Source organism: Dermacentor andersoni, chromosome 9, assembly GCF_023375885.2.
Source record: "Dermacentor andersoni chromosome 9, qqDerAnde1_hic_scaffold, whole genome shotgun sequence".
In the NCBI taxonomy this organism is placed as follows: Eukaryota; Metazoa; Arthropoda; class Arachnida; order Ixodida; family Ixodidae; genus Dermacentor; species Dermacentor andersoni.
The window spans coordinates 127,849,711-127,875,753 of record NC_092822.1 but is presented as its reverse complement, the minus strand read 5'-3'; the positions used below and the strand labels follow the sequence as shown (position 1 = coordinate 127,875,753).

General features: G+C 45.8%; 1 protein-coding gene across 1 annotated transcript in view; it reads left to right on the top strand.

Annotated features, from left to right (window-relative positions):
- Positions 1–26,043, top strand: part of LOC126529674 (uncharacterized) — a 72,732-nt gene that overhangs the window by 30,616 nt on the left and 16,073 nt on the right. Inside the window, exon 2 of the mRNA XM_055069890.2 lies at positions 12,662–12,782. Coding sequence (XP_054925865.1) covers positions 12,662–12,782 — 121 coding nt within the window. The remainder of the gene's footprint in view (positions 1–12,661; positions 12,783–26,043) is intronic.

The following is a 26,043-nucleotide window of genomic DNA, read 5'->3' as shown; positions in this document are numbered from 1 at the left end:
AGCAACAAAAACTTACTATTTTAGACAAATAAAGAAAAATAAGAGCGACATTGAAAGCTATTAGCAGACGATAAAATACAAGGCAAAGAAACAGGTAGAAACCGAAGACACGTTTCATAATCACGCAGAAAATATGGCGCCCATAATCCTTCCACGTAGACTTACTTTGTGTTCTTGCGAATGTCGCGTACAGGTTCTCAATACGTAATTTCAGAGGGAAGAGCACTGGATATGTCGCGAACATAATTGGCTCGTGTATCCCTACGAAATCCCGTGCGCCTGCAAATAACCGAACAATCACCGTCCAAGCACTCCGTACAGATGGTTAACCAGCCCAGCTGAAAGGTGCGGCCCCGGTGTTGATCACTGGGTTAATCCCGACGGTTCATTAAACCACGGCTTGGTAGGCTGCTGGATTCTCGGAACGCAGATGCTGCTTGCGCTCGGCTGCACGAACCTGTTCTTCTGCCCTGGTTGCAGCACCGGCACGACGTGGATGAGCTCAGCCTTGCCGGTTCTACCCGCGGCGTTGTTAATCGAAAGCTGCCTGCTCCTCAGGAGTACGTATGACGCGTGGCGTACCCATTTCGGAGCCGGATATAAACTGCTTCGCGTACGCTCGGCTGCGACGGAAAGCAACAACGTCACTGTTGGCGCCATGTCATATACCTGTCGCGACCGCCATAGAATCTAATGGGGATTCCTCCGTGTAGGCAGCAGTGATTTTGACGTCACCGCTTTCATCATGCTAGCCTTGTGAGTAAAAATTTCGGGGCAGGTAGCGTGACGTCATGAATCGGGGAAAACTAGGCTTGTGCTACTAGGCGGCGTTTGCTAATCGCGCGCCTCTTTTTCTATTTCTTCGCGCATGCACGTGGGGTTGCGCCGGATAAGTTCTTGGCGCGCAGGTGGCCGTCAGATGAACGAACGCATGGACGAATTGGCTAGCCATGAGCAGCTTCGCTGCAAAAAGCGGGTCTATGACATAAAGGACGGCAAAACACAGTGGGAACTTTAGATGTATCTGTCCAGAAATGTTTGGGTACCACTCTTTGAACAGAAATTGGTCGTAAATTCGGAAATCTTAGCAACTGAAAAAGGTTCAACTCTTGTGGGCTGCACATATCATAACAATTTTGAACGCACTTCAATCCCCTATTTACACGTTGATGACATATGCATAAACAGTGAAAAAATGTTCCAGTGCTGTACCTAGGTACACTGTAGCCCAACGAGTGAACCCAAAGTTTCCTGGCACACCGATCTAGAAACACTGATGCAATACAATAAACAGATTATTTTACGGAGTTTGGTGCATATATATGATAAGTGAATAAAAAAAAACAATACCGGGATCAGACTTTATAAGCATATATTGTACTGAAAAAGAAAAAAAAGATATTGGAGGATTTTCGCTATCATCATCAGCCTATTTTATGTCCACTACAGGACGAAGGCCTCTCTCTCTCTGCGATCGCCAATAACCCTTGTCCTGCGCCAACCGATTGCAACTAGTGCTTGCCAATTTACTAATTTCATAGCCTCACCTTGTTTTCTGTCGTCCCCGGCTGTGCTTCCCTTCTCTTGGCCCCCATTCTGTAACCCTAATGGTTTACCGGTTATCTAACCTACGCCTTACATGGCCTGCCCAGCTCTTTTTTTTTCTTTGAATCAATTGGAATATCGGCTATCGCCGTCTGCTCTCTTATCCACACCACTCTCTTCTTGTGTCTTATTGTTACGCCTATAATTCTTCGTTACATCGCTCTTTGCGCGGTCCTTAACTTGTTGTCAAGTTCTTTGTCAATCTCCAAGTTTCCGACCCACATGTTAGCACCGGTGGAATATGTTAGCACCGGCGTTTCTGGTAGTCAATGCGCAGACACAGCCGGCACATGACGTGACCACTTCAGGACAGCTTTTAAGGCACCATCAACGGAAGTACTCTTTCAGTGGCCACGGTGGACTGTCAACGAGCATGTGGCCCTACAGGTCGTTCTTCTGTCTTGTGTAGGTTAGTGTCCACCGCAGCACAACTAAAAGTGATCGTCGCGGTCTTTTGGTTTTGCCGTGCCCACAATGGTTGTGTACCATTCCTCGTGATGTGTTCTGCATTGCCTGCTTCTCATATACGGTGACATAGAATCAAACCCCGGTCCTACCACTGAAGCTTTACAAAAAGAATGGTGTTCCGGACAAAATAAGTTAGCTGCTGATGTGGCAGCACTTGATCACAGCATAATAATGTGGAAAAGCTCATTGCTGAATTGGTCGCTAGTTTTTCTGAACTAGAAAAACGAGTTGCACGCGTTGACGCGCTAGAACGTTCACATAAATGTCTAGAAGCAAAGATATAGATTTGGAGGACAAAAGTAGGCGATCAAACGTGGTTGTTTCGGTATTCAGGAGCAAGCAGATGAGACAGATCCTGTACTAAAATATGAAGTAATAGAAGATGTGTTCCTCAGGAAGCTCGACATTACGTGCAATTCAATCGGCACAATTCACCGTCTGGGTAAACCAGGTAAAGAGAGAGCAGGAAATATTTACTTTCGGAACTTGAAAGAAAAAACAGCTAATTCTCAAGAATGCCTAAATACTAAAAGAAACTGCAATATTTGTTAAAAATGATTATTTACGTATCACATTGAAGAGCCCCAACCTTCTTGGGGATAGTGCCAAATCGGTAAAACAGCAGGGAAGAAAGTCAGTTTAATGAAGATGAACAGCGTGCAGACGATAAACTATCTCGGATAACGTCCAAAACACGAGAATAAATATTAGGAGCCGTCAAGCCACTACTAATGAAAACTGACTTAGTTTAACAAGATGCAAAGAGCTGAGACTTCTCAATATAAATGTGCGCACTGTTGTTAATAATAGTTACCGACTAGAGGCGATTTTATGATGCACCCCTCATGTAGTTGTGATAACTGAAGCGTGATTTTATGAAGATATTGACGTAACCAGGCGTACTTTCCATGCTGCCTAATATGAAAACTAAATCCTCACCTGGACCGGATTGTAAACCGAATGCTTTCTTCCACAGATGCTCAGAAAAATTGTCCCTCTTTTTAGTTAATATTTTTCATGCTTCATTGTCCTCTGCAGTCTTTCCTAGCGACTGTTTAGAGGCAAGTGTCGTGCCTGTACCAAAGAAATTGATACTTCACTTATAAAAAATTATCGTCCGATATCACTGACGTCTTCTTGCTGCAAACTAATAGAGCCTACTATAGCTACAGATATTAACAACTTCGTTACTGATAAAAATCTAACTGCCAGCATGTCTTTCGTAAACGTTACTGTTACCCAATATACAACCATCGTTCTCAACTTCGCAAATGCTCTTGACAAGGCTGGGCAAATTGATGCAATTTTCTCGTTTTCAGGAAAGCATTTTACCTGGTTTCACACTCGCAGCTAATCAAAAAAGTCAAACTGATTAACCTGCAAACGTTCCTAATTAATTAGATAACTATGTTCATAACCAACCGTAAGAAGTTCGTCGAATTTGACAGTAATTTTTCAGTTGAACTGCCTGTAACTTCACGTGTGCCACAGGGCAGCGTATTAGGACCCTTATTATTTCTAATACATATTAATGACATTGTAAACATAATGACAGCGCCCGTGCAAATCAGATTGTTTGCGGATGACTGTGGGCTGTTTAATGAAATAACTTTCAATGAGGACCACATAGCGCTTGTTTCTAACCTTCAAACATAGTATCCTGGTGTCGTAAGTGGAATGTAGAACTAAATGCTAACAAAACAGTTTTCATGAAAATTAGCAGGAAAATTAAAAATTTTTTCTTTCCTTAATTCATTGCTTCAAAACCTCTATGACAAGTTCACAATACAAATATCTAGGTGTCACAATAACTAACAACTAATGCTGGAACACGGATGTTTCCAACATTTGTAAGTCGGCCTGTCCGAATTTTGCTTTCTGAGACATAAATTTAAACAGGCGCCCCCTAACACTCGATTAACAGGTTATTATATCATTATATGCTCATCCGTCATAAACTAGAATATGCATGCATTGTGTGGGGTCCATTCACTCAAAATAACACTAATGCCTTAGAAATAGTACAGCGGAAAGCGGTAAGATAATTTTTTTTCCAAATACCGCTCACCTGACTCTCTAAACACCCTAATGCTAATACCCAACATTCAAACATTGCAATTACGAAGCAGAATTCACCAGACTCAAATTCCTTTTCTTTCTGAAAAGCAACCATTCCTCTATTAGCCCACACTCATTTTTAAAATCACTTGTAGCACGCCGTACAAGGCATAGACATGCTGAATCTTTAACCCCTTATTTCACGAGGATTAACCTATTCAAGCATTCCTTTCCCCGAAACATATCAGACTGTAACAAATTTGCCGATAGCAAATCTATTCAGTATTTGCGCAATTGAACAATGAAGATGTTAAGTTTGTTTTGTTCTTTTTGTGCGTTCTTTCTATATAATAAAGTATGTAGATATACCAATAAATTACATACTCCTTCCAAACAGCTGCCGATTTGCTTGTTGCTTTTTTTCGTAGCTTTTATTTGCTTATTTCCCGCTGCGTTTTACATCTTGTTGAATTGTGTTATTGCTCTGTCCTATTGAACATTTGCCTTTGTAATTGTCAATCCTAGATTTCTTATATGCTCTCAATGCCCCTCCTGCTTGGGCCCTTTCTGTGGCCTGCAGTATGTTATATATATATATATATATATATATATATTGTAAGCACTATTAACGTACTTCGTCGTTTTCATTTGTACATAGCCATCATCATCTTCCCTGTTCTTCTACTTCTTCGCGCGTGAGCTGGGGGCGTTGCCTTTTTTGGAATAAACAGCGCTGGACAACTTGATCGGTCTCGATATTATAAAGTGGTGGAGGTACGTCAAGATCCCGACGTCCTCTCGCGTTCCCGTCCTCCCTGAAGCTCCGTTCCGGTCGCCGCCTGCACCCAGCTACCCCTACAACAGTGGACACTTCCAACCTCGGCCCTTCCGGCGCCTCTAACCCTACCACACAGATGACCCCGCCTGCGGCGCCCTCTTTCCTGGACTCCGCGGTGATGACGTAGACGATTGGATCGACCACTACGACCGCGTGAGTTCTTGCAACAAGTGCAACGACACCCAGAAATTGAGGCAAGTCGCCTTCTACTTGACCGGTGTTGCAAAGACGTGGTATTTCAACCACGAATCCGACATCGCGGATTGGTCCACGTTTACCTCGAAGCTGCGGAAAATCTTCGCTTCCTCGTCTGGCCGTGCAGAAGTCGCCAAATAGAAGCTGGGAACGCGCCGCCAACTTCCCCAAGAGTCTTACACCTCATACATAGAGGATGTCTTGGCTCTGTGCCGCCATGCGAATGCTAGCATGGCGGAAGCCGAACGCGTTCGCCACATCTTAAAAGGCATTGGGCCTGTCGCGTTCAACGCTTTAACCGTGCAAAATCCGGCTTCTGTCCAAAACATCACTTCAACGTGTCAACGCCTCGACGAGCTGCAGTCTATTCGTCTTCCACATGACAGCAGCGATCCTCAGGTTCCCCATTCTCCAGATCTACGTGGTCTTATCCGCACCATCATCCGCGAAGAGCTTCAACTACAAGACCTAAGGCGTCCACCTGCTGCCTGCGCCCCAACCCCCACCTTCGACTTGTGCGAGGTCGTAAAGCAGGAGCTGACAGCGATGACTACACCCACGACGTATCTTCCTCCGGTAGCGCGCTCCACACCTACCTACGCGGATAATGTTTCGCTACCCACCCCTACCGTGACTTCCGTGCCTACTGGCGTTTCCTATGACCATTTGGCTTCGATGGGAACCAGAGCACTTGCATTGTTTCGATAGCCATCGTACCCTCAGTGGCGTCCACCTCGTCCGGTTTGTTTTTACTGTGGTATACGCGGCCACATATCTCGCTTCTGCCGCCGGCGCCAGCAGGACGAAAGGCGAGGCTATGCTGAGCACGAAAGAGACCGCACTCGCTGATCAGACGACTACTATCCCAGACCGTACTCGTTCCCGCTACAGCGCTCTCCGTCTCCACCAGCTGCTCCCAATCTGCCTCATAGTTCCCGTTCGGCCAGACGTCGTTCTCCATCCCCTTACCGGCGCTCTACATCACCGCTTCGCCCCACTTCCCATTTTGTCGACCAGCACTCGGAAAACTAACTGTTGCAGTTTTTGGAGGGGAAACTGCTTCTTATCGGTCTTCAAAAATTCCTCCTGTTCGCCCGGCCAACATGCTTTATGTGACTGTCGAAGGTGTTCCCGCGTCAGCTCTCATCGATACCGGTGCCGCCGTTTCTGTTCTTCGGAGTGATCTGTGTTCCCGGCTCCGTAAAGTAAAAACGCCTTATCTTGGACCTATTTTGCGTGGTGCTAATAATGCATTCATTCACCCTGACAGACAGTGTACTGCTCGTGTTCTCATCGACGGCATACGCCACCACATCGAGTTTATCATACTTCCAACGTGTATCCATGAACTTATACTGGGTTGGGACTTCCTACATTCTGCTTCAGCCGTCATTTCATGTAGAGAGGAAGTTGTCCACTTCACGGATACAGAGCTTGAACCTGTTGCGGACTGTTCACCTTCATGCGTGAACTTGGCCATCGCTGCAGACTACGTCCTGCGTCCTGGTCACGAAGACGTCGTAGCCATAACATCCAGTCAGATCGCCGACGGAGACGCCCTAGTCGCCCCTTCTTCCCGCTGTACTTCTCGCGGAATTCTCATTGCCACCTGTCTCGTCCGGTTTTCACGCGGCCGCTCCCTTCTGTCTGCTTGCAACACGACCCCAGATCCTGTCATGCTGCCCAAAGGGATGACTGTGGCAACCCTCGCCGACACTCAACCTATCTCTCTAGCCACACTTTGCCCTTCTTCATCGACAGCAATAACCTCAGGTTTGGTTTATTATTTCCCTCCTCCAGCCGTTCTTGGTTCTGACCTAACAGCCGCGCAGTCCGAAGCCTTAACGGTGGTCTTGGCAAAACACAAAGCCTGATCGATAGCTGTTCCCCTGTGTTGAGCCAAACTCCTGCGGCTACACACCGCATTGAAACTGATGGTTCTGCTATAATACGACGACGCCCCTATCGCGTATCGCCGTCCGAACGAAAGGTCATTGAACAACAGGTTGCTGACATGCTTGCGCGGAAGATAATACGACCTTCATCTAGCCCATGGGCGTCTCCCGTGGTCCTGGTAAAGAAAAAAAGATGGCTCAGTTCGCTTCTGCGTGGATTATCGAGCGCTCAATAAGATCACACGCAAGGACGTATATCCAATACCTCGAATTGACGACGCTTTGGACACACTACAAGGGGCGGAGTATTTCACCAGCCTTGATCTTCGATCAGGACGATCAGGATATTGGCAAATTCCGATGAACCAAACTGACAAAGATAAGACCGCATTCGCTACACCGGATGGCCTTTATGAATTTAACGTGATGCCTTTTGGCCTTTGTAATGCTCCTGCCACATTTGAGCGCATGATAGACAACGTACTTCGTGGTCTCAAATGGAAGACATGCCTCTGTTATCTGGACGATATTGTCATCTTTTCGTCTGACTTCAGCCAACATCTTCATCGATTAGACGAAGTTCTCAAGTGCCTTGCGAATGCTGGTCTCCAGATCAATACAAAAAAATACAAATTTGCAAGCAAAACAATAAAGGTATTGCTTCACGTCGTCTCAAAAGATGGCATCCAGCCTGACCCCGAAAAGATTAGTGCCGTGCTTCAGTTTCCTCGGCCCTAGCAACAGAAATATCTGCGTAGTTTTCTCGGCTTGGCGTCATATTTTTGTAGATTTATACGCAACATCGCAGCAATAGCAGCTCCTCTACACAAGCTGCTAGTTACCGGTGCCTCTTTCACGTGGACTAGCGACTGCGAGTCGGCTTTTCAAGCTCTTAAGCGGCATCTTACTTCCAAACCAGTATATATATATATATGTATTGCTAAGATGGGGTGCGTTTATTTAAAGAGGAATTGATGAAACGGGGCCGCGCACACACCGAGCCGCTGCAAGGAAAAACTCAAACATGGCCTTCTCCGTCGCCCTTTCTTGAAGATGGCGGTTTGTGTCATGTTTTCATCATTTCTTATGATATTCTAGGCGTTTCGTCTCCCACCACACTTCCATGACTGATGTATATTTGCCCCCTTCCTCTTGTCGCCATTTAGAGATCCGAAGGCAATGATTATTTTTACATTCTGCTCATTGCAGAAAGACATGGCGACTTGGACGAAACAAAACGCACTTTTAAACATTTTCACTTGTCAATTTGTTGTCAATTCCCTCTTATAGTTATAGGCTTTGTGGCAAAAAGAAAGAAAGAACCATCCGTGCCCTTTGTATACGCTAAGGCAACAACTATCACAGATTGTTTCCAACTAACACCAAACGCCACGTGTTACTTCCGCCGAGGCACGTTGGATAAGGCACTTGCCCGATCAGGATCTTTTTTTCTTTATTTACTTTATTTCGTTCTGGCTAACTCAGGGGCAGTTTATTCGAGGACGCTGCTTTGTGATGCAGGTGGGAACGCAGTGAAGTGGTATTCTTCATATTTCGCGGCGTTTATTTATCAGTCGAAAGAAAAATTGTACGTAATTGGTACGTTGCTGAACATACCGCAATTTGATGTGCCTTGTATGTGCCTTCAAACGCCTCATTGACAGTTTGATAACAAGGATAGTACGTCACGAGTTAAATAATTAATTACAATTGCCAAATTAAATATCAGTAACGAAAAAATTACATGCAGCTACTCCACTTCACTGGAAACAATGTGTACTAGGTATTGTTCGAGTAAAGAATTGCTTTTCTTTTAAATCTTGGTCAGATAGTTAACTGGGGCACCCTGTATATGTGACGTGTTTGCATCCCTACTAAATTTCGGAAATTGCTGGAAGCGTCTTTTCTTTCATGAGTTGTTATCGCTGGTTAGTGGATAGAGAATCAATATTGAGACGAATATCATGCACGTGTATTTCACACGCCGCTGATAATAAACTCTGCCGAAGGGGTCACTGAAGCGTACCGGATTTTGTAGCATCAGAAAAACACACAAAGCAATCTGAAGAGAGGTGAACCTACATATTCATTAGGCCATCCCAACCTATAGAAACAATTGTTAAGTGATTATATATATATATATATATATATATATATATCGTGTATGTTCGTGGTGTTTACAGCGCAAGTTTTTTAAAACAATGTTGAAGTCAGCAAATCAGGATTCGCAGAAATAAAGCGAAAGCATCAATTGAAATTCATGCACGTACGCGTCAACAATGTTGCAGTAATCCATTAGCCGCCAGAAAATTTTAAGTGAAAAGGTCGAGCCAAGTCAAAGGAAACTTCGCATTATGTGGTTGACGAAATTACGGTAATCACACTTTAGGGGAGGGTCGGTAGGCTTCGGCATCAGCGGGGGGGGGGGGGAGGGGGTTGCGGTGCAGAGCCGCTCCCTGGAAGGACCGGAGGAGGCTCGGGCCGCGGAGTCCCCTCGTCGTCGGCGCCTATGCATAGAGAACCTCAAACATTTCAAGCTATTTCTGGAAGGTTGCTACAACGTTTTGCGTGTTGAAGTGAAATTAATTGTCGTACCTGTTAATTATTAATTACAAAATTGACAGTAACCCGCGTGAATGATACCTTGTAGGCTTTTCTTTACCTTATATTTTAAACGTGTCTTCCTTATCTAGACAGCTGACCCCTTAATGCTTTAATCCGTTTTAAATAACAGCGCTTCTAGAAGATGAACGATACCTACGGGTCTCGCTATTCCATATTCAGTTCGAATATGGTAAGTTGTCTCCATTTATTTCCCGCAGCAGACTCATGCCTCATGCTGTTGCGAACATTTACTCCCGTATGTTTTTATCCTAATGCAGCAAACTTCGACCTCAGCTAGCAACGCACTGCCTTTTGTATTGTCGCACTAATTTTTCCTCCTGATTTCGGTCTTGTATTTCAACATCTCCATGATCTTCTCTTTTTTTACATGAATTGAGTTTAATTCACCGTCTCTGCTTCTCTGACCTTTTTTTTTTCTTTTTTGATGACTTCATGTTGCCTATTCACACTTTCGGTTACCTTTATATGGTCGCCAATTTCACGACCTCTGCCCGAATTGGGGGTCCAGGTCTGGGGCCGTGTATAGTTCGGCACTTTAGCTGCCCATTTATTTTCACGCAGACTCCCGAACTCTTATTTTTCTTTAAAACTATTTTTCTGCAGTTCTCTTGCTTCAAAATAAGCTCAATTTCTGTCACTGTGCGCGGCCTGACTGGTTATTTTACAACGGGCCCCCAGTGCCGATCAGCCCGTCGACCTTTCAATAACTTTATACCCAGCCAGAATCTCACATTTTAGGCACATAATCGCATTTGCGAACGTTAGCACTGCACAACTACTGTTTTGCTAATTCCTTGCACCACTTCATATTTATTATGCTCCCAAATTGCTTCATATGCTTCATAATTTCTGCATTTTGCTTGCCGTCATCGACAGGTTACCTCAGAGGACGTTTAAGAAGTCTTTTCTTAGTTATCTGTTTATGTATACTGTCAAGTGCTTATACTGCCTGACTAGGATATCAGCGGCTGTTGAAGTGACGCCACGTAATTACTCGCCTTTTAATTAAAGATCATATTTTCTGATTTTCCTGCGTTAACTCTCAGGTCAAGATGTGTCGCTGCGCTGTCACTTATATTCGAACGTCTCTGCGAGTCCCTTGCACTGACCGCTACTAGCCCTAGGTCGCCCTAATACATCATCCGAGGAGCCATCTGTTGCAACCAGAACTTTGATCTGGACGAGTTGGTTCATAGCCGAACAGCTGGGAAAGCAGCGCTAAAAGAATTCACCGACGATTACGATAACCCCTAGTGCGCCATTTCAGCGCAGCTCCATACGTGGTTTCATTTCCTGTGTCAATATTTGGTATTAAGATCGTGTAAGAGCGCCGCTTATATTAGGAAGAGAACGCTGTAAGTAGCGGAGCGCAGTGTGGCGCAACTGCCTCATTAATTGGGGCATCGAGATAGGCAGCGCGTGAGTGACGCATGGGTGACGCGTGGGCGCGATTCACAGCAGCTACCGGAGACAGCTACGTTCAAGCAGCGCTTTGTTTCCATACAGGCGACGCGCGCTACTATGGCGCCATGTCGTAGCCATCGTCGCCGCACGGCCCGTTTAGCGTCGCACGACATCGAGCCTTACCCGTAGTCGCTCGCCATCGCCACTTGCAGCAGCAGTAATGCCCACCACACACGCTGGTACCCCGAAGTAACCTCGGTAGCCATGGAGGGAGGAAAATCCTAGGAGGGAGCGTCACGTAACAATTTTGAAGCCTAGTCATAAAAAAATTTAGAGTAACGGGATGATGGGAAATAGCCCCTCACCTGATAGGCAAGCGGTAGCTTCAGTCGTCTCGATTTTTTTGCGTCTGATGCGCAGTTTTCCGAATATGGGCACATAGTCGGCGTGGCAAACGCGCGCCGAGGTTGAGTGAAGGAATTCAAGTGGTGGGCGAAGCAGTCGAGTCTGTGTTGCGTCAGTCTTGCGTCAGTCAGGTAAAGCACCGAACCACCACGCGGCTCGCAGCTTAAGCAAGCAGAAGACAGGCGGCAATGCAGTAGTGAACGAAGGCGTCGGCACTATGCCCAACAACCCGCCACAAACACCTAAAGGTGGACTGGTCGCGTTTCGGGCCGGCTTCAGGGACACAAGAAGACCTTCACCCTGGAGTATGGCGCATGCATATGGCGGGTCTCGCATGCCGCTTGCTTGCTGCTAGGTGACGAAATAAAAATAAGTCGCGCAGTATAAGTTCACTTTTATGCAATACTTTTCAGTTTTAGCGGGCAAGAATAAAAAAATAAAACGTTCTCTAAGTTCGTTTCGCAGTCTTCATTTTCCCTATGCTCGCGCCAGCTAACGAATGGGATTAACACTAGGCGTGACATTTTGCCCGAGTGTCGCCTCTTGTTCAATTTCTTTCTCGATTGTCGCATATTGAAGGCGATCTGCGACGTGTCCAAAGTGCGCCCGCGCGGGCCTCATCTTAAAACGATCTGCGATGCATGCAGAATGCACGTAGTGCCGGTAACTTCGTTTGCCCTCTGCTTTCGACGTTTCGTTTGCGTTGAATCAAGATATGTACGAATGTCGGATCGCTGCTGCTGCCACGCTTCCCCACTTCAGCATCTTCACAGCGAATTTCCACGCTCATAAAGTGAGATGTATTTGTGTTTGCCTGTGCGCGCGTGATACCGTGCTTGTTAATTTAGGTAAAATATGTTGGAGGGCTAGTTGGTTTGAATGCATGATGAATGTGCAAGCGCGAATGAACGAGTGCGTAGAAAGAAGCAGGCACACAGAGACAGCGTTGTCTCTGTGAGTCGTTTTTATTTCTACGCACTCGTTTAGTCGCGCCTACATATTATATCAATGCTAATTTAGTTAGTAAGCGAATGTCTACAAGTTTACACGGCCGATAAAACTACTGTCCTTACTTCGCCTAGCTGTCTACTAATTCGCTATCTCAAGTGGTGCTTCGCCTTTCAGGTGAAACTGCAACTCTTTTTTTCGCTGCACATCATCATTGCAGGGTCACCCTGGTCATTTTCGTGACGCACAACTCCTTCTCGATGGGGAATATTTCGTGCACGACCGTGCCCGTGAGCTCTTGGTCGGCCAACGCCCTGCAGAAACCGGCTGGACCAGCTCTTGTATGTAACGCTTCTTGCTATCTTCCCTTATTGGACATTCTAGTCTCTTCTATTTCCAAGATGTTTTGCACACTGCCACACAATGGGTTACTTATTTTGCCCAACCCTATTTGTCATTATTGCTGTGACAAAGTAGCGCGGTTATTAATTTCACTCTGCCTTTCCATTTACACGGAAAGGGTGTTGCATGAAATGTGACGCTCGCGTTGCTTTTGCAAGGTAGCCCGTCTTCTTTCCATGGCAAGAACGTGGCATTAGAATATAAACCCGGAATAGGACATTTCGCTCCCATTTAGCATGGTAAAGCTATATGTTCCCTATATATATATATATATATATATATATATATATATATATATACTTGAACAAACGAAGGAGCACACTTACGAAAATTCCATTTTTAATGTTGTAACGTTTCGGCCGTGGCACGGCCTTCGTCAGAATACACGGCCTTCGTCAGAATTCTGACGAAGGCCGTGCCACGGCCGAAACGTTACAACATTAAAAATGGAATTTTCGTAAGTGTGCTCCTTCGTTTGTTCATCTATCTATGCACCGGACCTGCAGACCTTTCCCTTGAGATATATATATATATATATATATATATATATATATATATATATATATACATATATATATTGTCACGTGGTGGTGACGTTCAAGAACACAGTAGCAATACTGTGAAGAACAAACCTAACTTTTATTGGGCGAACCTGTGCCCACAAAAACAGGCTACACTTATAGCACAACGATAGCGGCGAACACTGTCGGCGATCGTCGAAAATCTGATCAGCGGGTCAAGCGCGTCGGCTTTTATAGAGCAGTCATCGAATGTTCCAGACTAATCGTTGGGACCCGCATGCCTTCCACAAAGTTCTACAACATTCGAGTCACGCGATGAAATCAGATAACACAAGGTTCGGCGACAACAGACAGCCGGCTAGAAGCATCGATAACTTTCCAGAAACGTCGGATACATGCAGGCGCGTCCCTCGCTGTGCGATTACAGTTGTTAAGCGGCGAAACGTGGTCGGCCGATAAAGATAAGCACACGTGTCAATATATATATATTGATAAATATTTCATTCTTCATAATCAGCATGACGAATAGGTATTGCTGATTGATCTCTTGGCAGCCTATTTCAGTTAGATATATTGTTCTTCAGAGCCTCGCATATCAGTCTTGCGGAAATGTGCGAGTTGCGAAAAGTTCATGGAAGCAGTAATTTGACACTTATTCGAGAGTAGGTCGCAAGTGTAGCAAAGCAGGACAAATAAGTTCCACAGAAGGGCCCATGTGGATATGGACTTCAGTCTCACTTATGAATAATGGGAACAAATATTGTTCCTCGAAAGGAACAAAGCGTCCTGTTCTTAGAACCATGCCAGTGAGCAACAGATTTCCAAGTGTGAAAGTGTTCGTAATGCATGATCGAAAATGTACAGCGCATGGGTGAATAGGAAAAAGAAACGAGGCAGGACAAGCGCAGACTTCCAACAAAGTTTATTGCTAGAACAAGCAAATTTATACAAATGCCAAGAGGCATATGCTTGCGCAGAAACATCAAGGCTACCGAAAGAAAAATTTAAAATTAAATTATGTGGTTTTACGTGTCAAAGCCACTTTCTGATATGACGCACGCCGTAGTGGAGGACTCCGGAAATATTGACCACCTGGGGTTCCTTAACGTGCACCTAAATCTACGTACACGGGTGTTCTAGAATTTCGCCCCCATCAAAATGCGGCCGCCGTGGCCGGGACTCAATCCCGCGAAAGGCTACCGAAAGAGACAAGGGCTACACTATCCTGTGATAAGCCCTTGTAAACGAAGCAAGACATGAAACCACAATGAAAAATTTGAGTTTAGATGTTGCCGCCCTGAAAGTCAGGCCGCCATGCACAAATAAATAATCAAAGCGCATTATCAGGGAATTCTTTCGAGGCTGAACTAACCCAAGACTCCACTAACATGATTATAGTAACATTTGTACATTTCAATCAAAACTACAATGAATTATCTATGTTCCATTTGGCTTTATTATTTCTTGGTGTAATTTAGTTGTGATTAAAAAAAAAATCGGACCTCTCGGTTTCCCCTCGAGTCGTTCACTCGACTCCGGCAGGCTTAATACCTACAGATAGCATACGAGGTGATATTTATTATTGAGGTACTTGCTCATAGAGCTAAATTTTTACGTGAGTCCATCGCTAACAAGGGTTTTTATATGCACCGCCATGGATTTAAGTGGCGCTGGCTGACACTCAAAGGTTTGAATACTGTACACATGCATAAATGCGCAAGGGTGTGTCTGTGGGAACTGTCAGCATCACAGCAGAATTAGGCAGCGTATGCGTTATGCAGTGGTTGCGATTCTACCTCCGGCAAGTTGTTTCTCATCAACTTTTATTTTGCCTATCATTTCCACGCTTCCCTTAGGGGCTCAGCTCTGAAGTTTGCCTCACTGTGTTGGCAGTGGTTATGGCACTATGGCGCAAAATGTCCACTGTGGAAGGATATTGGCTGAAGATCAAAACGGTCTAGGGCATCCGGTTTCAGGGGCCACATCAAACTACAACAACCGTGACCTTGATGGCTAGCTGGTTAGAATAAATTAGAGCCGTCCAGTGAACTTACAGGAGCCCAATCAACTCCGTAAATGCGTCAGCAGACAACGTGCAGCTGACGGAACAACTGATAAAAGCTAGAGAAACACTCTGGTAATAACCTCTAATGACAGAAGAAAGGTAACAGGGCACAGCAACCAGACATAAGTGAAGATAAAGCCTGACAGAAAAAGACGAGTGGTTACCTATTGCACACATATATCAATAAGAAGATGTAGTGTACCTGATCCCCGCAGGGGCGTCTGCGTCAGCAGGCGTTTGGTGTTTTGCGGCACCACGCACCCGAGGACACGAGAGTTGGACCCTCCCGCGTCTAACCGTGCGCGGCTTAGCCGTGTCCGGGGAAAAGGGGATCCTGGGGGTTGAGCCAATGCCGGGTGTTTGGACCTTTATGGCCCCTCGGCAGCGGCAACGCACCCCTTTGGCCTCGGCTTCACGTAGACGACACCCCCGGACTGACCCACCCGTGGGAAATCGGTAGTTGCCTTTTCCTATCTCTCTCTCCCTCCAACCTTCGTCTTTTTGTCACTTTCCATCTTTCCTGTCTCCTTCTCATTTCTTCATTACTTCCGATCTTCCTGGCAGCTAGGGTTAACCTTGTGTGAGTAGCCAACATGGGTTATGTCATATTTGGTTATAGTGGTAGCGTACAGCTGGCCTTTGTAGGCCCTGTTTTACAGGCCCTGCAGCGTCCCCCTGTTGGGCTCCATGGTGGGTGGCTGGCGCTACTGCCGAAAAATACACTCCCACTTATGGCTAGTTCTTTCCCTCCACTATCTGATCGCTCCCTGAAAAGGGGGCGCACCGAAGAAATCTTTGAATGTTTTGGACGCCAAGAAAGAAACCTTCCCGCGATTTCATGTCATCCATTCTCAAAAACAAGAGAAACAAGCACGAACCTTTTGTTGTTTCGAAAACCATAACTCAGGCATTTGGACAAGGTTATAAAGCATCAAAGATGGCTAGCGGTGATCTCCTTTTGGAGCTCCGCGACGAAAAGCAACACGAGAAACTGCCTAACCTTGTATCATTTGGAGATGTCCCAGTGACAGTGACCCCGCACCCCACGATGAACACCACCCGTGGTGTAGCTTCGGATGATGACCTGATGGAGCGTACAAGACGTTGAACTATTAGAACGCTGGAGCGATCAAAACGTAATCAATGTTAAGAGAATTCTGCTAAGGCGCGATGGAAAAGAGGTTAAAAGAAAACATATAATTCTTACCTTTGGTTCAAGTGTGCTGCCTGAGAGTATTGAGACAGGTTATGTGAAGCTCCGGGTCGGACCATATGTCTCTAACCCTCTGAGATGTTTTAAATGCCAGCGATTTGGCCACAGCTCATCGAACTGCGGCGGCCGGCAAACTTGTGCAAAATGCGGTGCTCATGAGCACTCCGCTGAATCGGGTGAAAACACTCTCCACTGTGTGAACTGTGATGGAGAGCACGCCGCGTAGTCGCGGTCGTGCCCATCTGGGAAGAAAGAGAAAGAGATTGTAACGATCAAAGTAAACGAAAATATAAGTTTCAAGGAGGCACGCAGGCGGGAATCCTCCCTGCCAAAGAACACCTTTGCTGATGTGACGCGTCAGGGGGCAGCACCACAACGGTCTAAGGCCACTGTGCGACCCACACCCAGTGAGGCAGCAGTGACGCCATCCGCCCCCTCCCCTCCCCGGCGGCTGCAGCTAGCGCTGCTACGCCAACCCAGCAGACGGGGCCATGGACCCGGAAGGTGAGCGCAGCCGAGGCTGCCCCAACCTACCTGGCCCCTTCCAGCGCTGTCAACAGCCGGCGCAGTCAAATCCCTCAGGGAGCCCCATCGACCTCCAGGCTATTGGGCGCAGGGGTCTTGCCCTCCAAGGCGGGACTCTGTCTCGTGACTTCTCGCTCGCAAGAACACGTGTCCGGCGCCTCATAAGAGGCAATGGACACTACACCGATCCCCACGGCGCGCCAAGCGCGTAAGAAGCGGCGAGGTTCGCTCAAACGCTTCAGAAAGGGCAAAACCGCGATTACAGGGCCTCGAAAGAGCTCTGTAATATAAGGCATCACTTCCGTTTCCGTACACACAGCACCTATTTACTTCCAATATGGATACACAAATTATTCAATGGAATGTCAGAGCTCTCCTTAGAAACCTTAATTCTGTGCAAGAACTGATCCACAAACACAATCCAAAAGTGCTGTGTTTAGGGGAAACACACTTAGAACCAAAATACACAAACTTTCTTCGACAGTATGTTACTTTTTGCAAAGATCGCGATGATGCAATCGCATCATCGGGCGGTGTTGCAATTGTAATTCAAAAAAGCATAGCATGTCAACGTTTACAGCTTTACGGCCCTTGAAGCATTGGCGGTTCGAGTTGTTCTGCTAAACAAACTTATCACTATTTGCTCGCTTTAGATACCTGCACATTACAAACTAAGCAAACATGAATTTCAGTCCTTTATATATGAATTGCCAGAACCCTATGTTGTTCTTCGCGATTTCAATGCACACACTTACCTGTGAGGCGATTCTCGTATAGATGGGCGAGGACGCCTTGTTGAACAGTTCCTTTTTTCTTCTGGTGTGGGCTTGTTGAATAAGGAGGAACCCACATATTACTCTCTTGCAAACAGAACCTGTTCTTCAATATATCTTAGCATAGTGTCCCCGACTATACTGCCTGAACTCAAATGGGAAGTTACCAACAATCCTTATGGAAGTGACCACTTTCCCATACCGCTAAGAACACCTAAAGAAAACGAATATCCACCACAGGCTCCTAGGTGGAAGATTGATACAGCTGAGTGGGAGAAATTCCGAGCTCTCACTAGTATCTCATGGGATGACATGTCCTCGTTAGAAATTGATGCTGCTGTGGAGTATTTTGCAGCCTTCATAATAGATGCCGCATCTAAATGCATAACAGAAGTAAATGGCTTGGCATGGAAACGGCATGTCCCGTGGTGGAACGACGATTGTAGGATCGCTCGTAAGAAACAAAACAAAGCGTGGGGGTTGCTACGCGCCTCCCCCAGTGCGGAGAATCTTATCAACTTTAACATAGTAAAATCCCAAGGCAGGCGAACCTGCCGACAGGCCAGAAGAGAGAGTTGGCAGAAGTTTTTATCGGGTATCAACTCGTATGCAGGTGAGGCCAAAGTCTGGAACAGGGTTAATAGGATAAGAGGGCGACAAACATACTCCCCCCTTTGGTAAATACACAAGGCGATACCCTGCAAGACCAGGCAGATTCACTTGGGGAGCACTTTGAGCCTGTGTCGAGCTGAATCCATTATTCCCAATCCTTTCTCAAATATAAACAATAGAAGAATGTAAGCAAATCATACGAAAATCCAGACAGAATGAAACCTATAACCGGCCTTTCAGTATTGCTGAGTTGAGCGCTGCCTTGAACACATGCAAAAGCACTGCACCGGAACCTGACAGAGTCACGTATGACATGATCAGAAACTTACATACTGACACAAAAGTTACACTACTCACACTTTTCAACACTATTTGCGCTGCGGAATACCTCCCATCTACAAGGAAAAAAGCAATTGTGGTTCCTGTTTTGAAGTAGGGAAAAGACCCTTCCTTGGCAGCAAGTTATCGTCCGATAGCTTTTACAAATTGTCTGTGTAAGCTTTTTGAACAAATGATTAATCGCAGACTCGTACATTTCCTTGAACTCAACAATATGCTCGATCCCTATCAGCGTGGCTTCAGACAAGGGCGGTGGACAACCGATCATCTTGTGCGCATCGAAGCATATATCCGCGATGCACTTGTACACAAGCAGTATTTTCTCTTGATATTACTCGATATGGAGAAAGCATATGACACAACATGGCGTTACGGGATCTTGCGAGACTTGTCGGGAATGGGCATCTGTGGAAATATGTTGAAAATAATTGAAAGCTATTTGTCCAATCGTACCTTCCGTGTAAAAGTCGGTAATGCACTGTCACGTCTTTTTACGCAGGAAACTGGTGTATCCCAAGGAGGCGTGCTCAGCTGCACTCTCTTTATCGTTAAGATGAACACACTACGTGCTTTACTGCCACCGGCCATTTTTTATTCCGTATACGTAGATGATGTACAAATAGGCTTCAAATCCTGCAACCTCAATGTATGCGAAAGACAGGTACAGCATGGCTTAAACAAGGTGTCAAAATGGGCAGACCAAAATGGATTTAAGGTGAACGCGCACAAAAGTTCTTGTGTTCTCTTCACAAGAAAGAGAGGCCTGGTACCCGATCCCTGTGTAGAACTGGGTGGACAACAAATTCCCTTCAACAAAAGGCACAAATTTCTAGGTGTTATTCTTGACTCCAGGCTCACTTTCAATTCACACATAAATTGTCTTAAAGAAAAATCTCTAAAAACCATGAACTTACTTAAGGTTCCATCCCACACTACATGGGGTAGCGACAGGAGGTGCCTGTTGAATCTTTACAGGAGCCTAGTTCGATCATGACTGGACTATGGGGCTGTGGTTTATCACTCTGCCGCACCGAACGCGCTAAAGATGTTAGACCCCGTTCATCATCTGGGTATCAGCCTGGCCACTGGCGCATTTAGAACAAGCCCCGTCGAAAGTCTATATGCAGAGTCAGACGAGTGGTCACTACATTTTCAGAGAACGTACATCAGCTTTACCTATTTTCTCAATGTGCGCTCCCATAAGGAACATCCGTGTTTCAAAACTGTTAACGACTTGACGTGTGAAACACTTTTTCATAATAAACCCTCTATGAGGCTTCCTTTCTCACTGCGTGCAAGAGAACTTTGCACGGAAATGGATGTCCCTGTTCTCGAACATCGCCTAATGCCTCCAGCTAAGCTATTACCGCCCTGGGAGTGGCAGGTGATAGACGGTGACGTATCCTTTGTAGAGGTCACAAAGCACGCACCTGACCTCGAAATCACTATGCATTTCTGTGAACTTCAATCGAAGTACAGCTGCTCCGAATTCTACACTGACGCGTCAAAATCACATGGTGGTGTATCTTATGCATATTTTGGTCCCTCTCTTTCTAAATCTGACTTATTGAACCCGTAAAAAAGTATCTTCACTGGAGAAGCCTGTGCAGTACTGTCTGCAGTAAAACATATACAGAAATTGATACTCGACAGAGCAATTGTATACACAGACTCGCTAAGTCTCGTAAAGGCGCTAATTTCATTACAAAAGCTTAAAAATCCTGTTTTCATTGAATCTTACTCCCTCCTACGCAGTATTTATCTATCACATATACATGTAGTAATATGCTGGATACCTGGCCATAGAGTTATCGAGGGGAATGTACTGGCTGATAAAATGGCCACATCACTCACATCTCTAAACACTTTTCCTACAGCTGCTGTCCCCGTCACAGACCTGAAGCCTTTCTTGTGCAAGAAACTGCGACAACACTGGCAACGCATGTGGAATGCCGAAATAAATAATAAACTGCACGTTATAAAGCCACAGTTAGGTATTTGGCCCTCTCAAACAAAATCACTGCCAACAGATGTCGTATTCTGCCGCCTAAGAATAGGGCACACATTTGGTACTCACAATTTTATGCTTACCGGAAATGAACCGCCAACCTGTGGTCGATGTGGTGAGAGGCTGACCGTCCTCCACGTCCTCTTGCAGTGTCGCAAAGCCGAATCTGAAAGGAACAAACATTTTCCACTTGCACATCGTTATTGCGTACCTCTTCACCCAGTTATGTTTCTTGGTAAGGAGCCATTTTTCAACACCAATGTAGTCCTCAATTTTTTAAATGAGGTTGTCCTACATGTTTTGAGCCCAATAAATTCGTAGCACATCCTCTTTCCAGAGGATGCCGCTGTGATAGTTGTTTTATATAGCCTATGCCCCCAGGCCCTTGTGTCTCAAGGGCTCTAACGAGGTCATGGTGCTATAGTGAATTTTAGAATCTTATGCATATTTTAAGTGGTATCATTATTTTGCAATGTACCTTAGTGCTCATAGTACACGTCATTTGTCATCACCATAATTTTATTACACGTACATTTTACGCACTTTACAGTGACTGTATTTTAGGCCCCTTTACAGCCACGTCACATCAACTTCATAGAACCCATCACTCCACTGCGAAATCACCAACACTTGCATGGCGCTCTTTGGCCATACCTGGCCCTTGCGCCAATAAAAACCACACATTCAATCATAGTGTACATAATGTTCAAACAATTCATATGAGAGACATGTGGGCTTCATCTGAAGGGCTCGTAACAGGGCACAAGCAGAGAAGCATGTGTAGTTGGGCTCACATTGTGACACGGAATAAAGGTCGCTTGTGATATCATTGGTGAAAGGCTGGGAAATCGCTGGGAAAAAATTATTTATTTATGTGCGCTGCTTATGGACTACAATAACTGCAGTAAAGTAAAAATGACTCGCCACAGTATTTGCGTGAAAGAGCGAGCGTTTATATTGCGCGATAATTATACGGACACCGTGTACATTTGTATACTTTTTCTCGAGACTGCATTTCACCCGCTAACAACCAATTGTTATCGACAGGGCAACACGCGTCTACGTGATTTGTAACTTAGTCGAATCCTATCCTTGATTCTATCTGCGACGCTAATAGTTAGGACAGCATCGGCAATCGCACCGGAACCTTCAACGAGCCACGTGTGAAATTTGATGCGATTGAGCAGCAGGTCACACTTCGGCGATTGAGCGATGATCGGTGCTCGTCGCCCTCATTGTTCGGAGTGTTTCCTGCTGGGCTCGGCACACTAAAGCTTCGCAAAATAAATACTTATTTCCGCGACTTCTGTTGTGCTACTCTAGTTCACCGTCACAACAGCTTGAGCTGATGTTGCGTTCATATACCGAATGCCTCGGCGAAGCCCAAACCTTGAAGGCAACAGAAATGGCATCCGAGACCATCGAGGTAGCCGCAGGCTACAAAACTTGCCCCCGTATCACTAAATTCTACGTGAGACAACCAGGAAGATCATGGAGAAGTCATCTATGAAGATTACAAAATAAGCTTCGCCTGCAGCCAACGTTCTGAAAACCCACGTGGAGCTACGTACCTTCTGAACATCGTTTGAAAACCCTAAAACCTGGCTGGAGAGATACGAGGGGACCTCGACGTTCAACAACTGGAAAAGCGAGGACAAGTTGTGCTATGTCTACTTTGCATTACGCTGCTGGGGCCTGGTTCTAGAACAGAGGCCACCCAAGAGACTTGGGAACTATTTCATAAGAACTTGCTGAAGACCTTCACGGCTATCATACGCTAGGAAAGGGCCGAAATTCTTTTGGAAACCCGTCTACAGCTACTAAACGAGAACATCGTGATATTTAGTGAGTAGATGATTTACCTGTTCCGCCACGCCAACTCCGACATCTCTGCATAAAAGGAAGCTCGGTTTCTGCTGCAGAGGTGTGAAAGAACAGCTATTGTGAGAATTCGCATGAAACTCGCTCAACACCATCGCTGATTCGTTTCGATGGCCACAACAATTGAGACTACGCTTGAAATGCACGCCAGGCAATAGAACCACTGTGCGCTGGCAACAAAGTACACTTAAGTTTGAGTGCTAGGGACCTGCTACCAGTGCGAGACAATTATAGTGGTCGTACGGAAAGAGCAGCAGAAATTGTGCCCTAGGTCGCAATTTGAGGAGGCTTTGATCGATGACATGGCATAGTCAAGGAACAACTTAAGCGGTCAATGAAGTTGCAGGAATTTCCGCATTGCCGCAACTCCCACCTTAAGTTATGTTCTACGCCGCCATTGGCCGCCGTCAAGTTCGACTTCTACTTCCGCCGCCAGCTTCTGGTACTGCTGCCAAACCGTCTGTCTGTAAGCCCACGCAACGCCCAAAGAAAGACGAACGTTTGGCGTGCACTAAACCACCGCCCGCTCTGCTGCCACTGCGGAAAACCGGGACATGTCTAGGGCTGCTGGCTATACCGCGAAACAGGACAACGGAAGTTCGCTTTCAACGCCCCGCGTCCACAGATTGGCGAATGACCTCCTGAGATCGCTGATTACGTCACTGCCACTCTGTGGAGACCTCGACCATCTGATAGTTCACTGCTGCCAGGGCGCTACCACTCGTCGCAGCACTGACCGTACACTGGCCCAAACCATGGTTGGTCCTTTATTCTTGATCCGGAAAACTAAAAACAGCAGTCAATAGAGGCGTGGTTGCTGTTCGTCGAAAATCTGAGTATCTTCCACCGAAGGCGACACCGCTGCAAGTATCATCCCGACAGTGCAGCAACGGCACGCTACCATCCAGACGAAACCTGCTAGCATAACAAAACATCGCCGAGACAAGACCTGACGACGAGACGTAACAGCCATGATACAAAGCCACGACTTAAATACAATGCATCACAAAGGGCCTCCGAACGTGACGTGTTTCTGGACGGTTGCGTAGTCCGCGCTATAGCCATCACAGAAGCCGTGTATTCTGTCATCAGTGGATCCTCCACCGCCCAGTTTACGAAAGTTAAAACTTCATGGGAAGGCACAAAATCAGGGTGGTTGGAGGACAGGTTATTACGCCAACAGGAATGTGCCCAGCAAGAATTTGCTGTTCATGGCCAGACTGCGACATTCGTAATCCTACGACAACGCTCATGAGACGTCATTCTGGGCATGGGATTCCTGAGACAATGCAGCGCGATCATCGACCAGAAGTCCAAATCCGTTACGCTGCTCACAGACCAGGCGATACCGCTGGAGAGCCCTCCATGCCACCGCGCCTCGAGTCTGCTTCAAGACGAGGTTAGCAGCAATCTGCCTTGAGAATCATTTTGTATACCGTCGGTGCGGAAGCAGCCGGATACATGGAAGCCATCGTCGAGGTTGACGAACACCTACTACTAAACCGTGCAATCGCTGTCGCAAGAGGTATTCTTCAGCTAAATGGAGGAAAAGTGAAGGTAATGGTGTCAAACTTCACACAAGAGTTTAGCCACCTGAACAAGGCCATGAAGATTGCATGCACGTATGAAGTTATTACAATCAACAATACATTCGTTCTCTCATATTCTAGCCCAAATATGAACCAACCAGCCCAATAGCGTTCTCTTCTACAATTTAAACTTTCGGAGACGCGTTGGAGGAAGAGGTATCAGTAACATGCGGTCACCTCTGTTCGCGCCCTTCACGCCAACGCTGTGACTGCGAGGGTTCGTTGTATTTGAGTAAGATCCGTTCACGTTTACAAGTGCGCGCGTGACCCCGTGCTTGCTAATTTAATTAGTAACCGAATGTTTACTACAAATTATGCATCCGATGAAACTACGAACCTTGCTTTTTGTAGTTGTCTAATACATTGCTATGGCTATCAAAGCATCGCCTTTCGGGTGAAGCTACTACATTTTTGTTTTTATATTTCTAAAGAGGCTCAAAAGCAGTGTTCCGTGCGCTAATGTTTCACTCTCGTCGTGGAACGCCTAGTGGCTTTGATGTTGTGCTGCTGAGTTCGAGGTCACAGGGTCACTCACAACCGCGGCAACCGGATTCTAATGGGGGCAGAATACGAAAACGTTCGTATACCATGCATTTTGCGCATGTTAAATAATCCGAACTGCTAAAAGTGAATCTGCATTTCCCTATTGCCGCGTCCTTCATAATAATATCTTGGTTTTGGAATTTAAATCTTCAAAATGAAATTTTACGTCGCGGAACTACATTTACAATGGACACTGTTCAGCGCGTCTACGGAACTTATCTCATTGCTGGGCTCAGCTTAGTAGCCAATACTTTTTTTAGGTTTACTTATGGCCAGAATCCAGTGTGACAAGTCCAGGTCTTCCTTACCACAAAAACCATCTAGGTGATTTCAACAGACATGGTCAAAGAAAATGAACATTTAGAGTTAGAAGTCATTGCAGAACATGACAAGAAGGAGAGAGTGAGACACTGCATTAAAACCAGGACACAAGCCCTAAGGGTCCGCCTAAGCCAGAAGCACGTATAAACCAAAAGAAATTATCTGGTAATTCTCCTGCATTATAATCTTTCTGGCACCAAGACAGATTTAGAATTACTAAGTCGCGATCTTGTACGGCGACTCTTCACAAGCCATTGGTGTCAACTGACTCATTATTTTTCTGACTCTACTCACACAAAAAATGAGTCTTAGGAAAGAAAAAAAAGAGTCAAGTTGCTGTGACTCACTTTTGGTCCGTTTTTTTTCTTCGAGTGTATAACAGCCGACAGGGGTGTTCCCTGTCGTCAACTCAAACTGCGAACTCGTGATGGTTTGCACAAAAAAGCGCTAAAGACGAAGACAAAGCCAAAGGAACACATACGACAGGACTGGCACTACTTCCAACTGGCGTTTATTACAAACGGTCATCTATTGATACTCTGCGCATCACGTGCATCATGCACTCATTATCATACACACAGAGATTGGAATGAATGATATCATACGTACGATTGTATGGTCAATCAGTTCAAGTATCTAGATATCTCGACAGAAACGTCGCTTCTTGCAAACTCAAAGATGTACAGCTGACGCACTTGTCGCCTGCTTTCCGTACGTGTGCATGATATGATTCATTTCAATCTTTGTGTTTATGATAATGAGTGCATGATGTACATGATGCGCAGAGCATAAATAGATGACCGTTTGTAA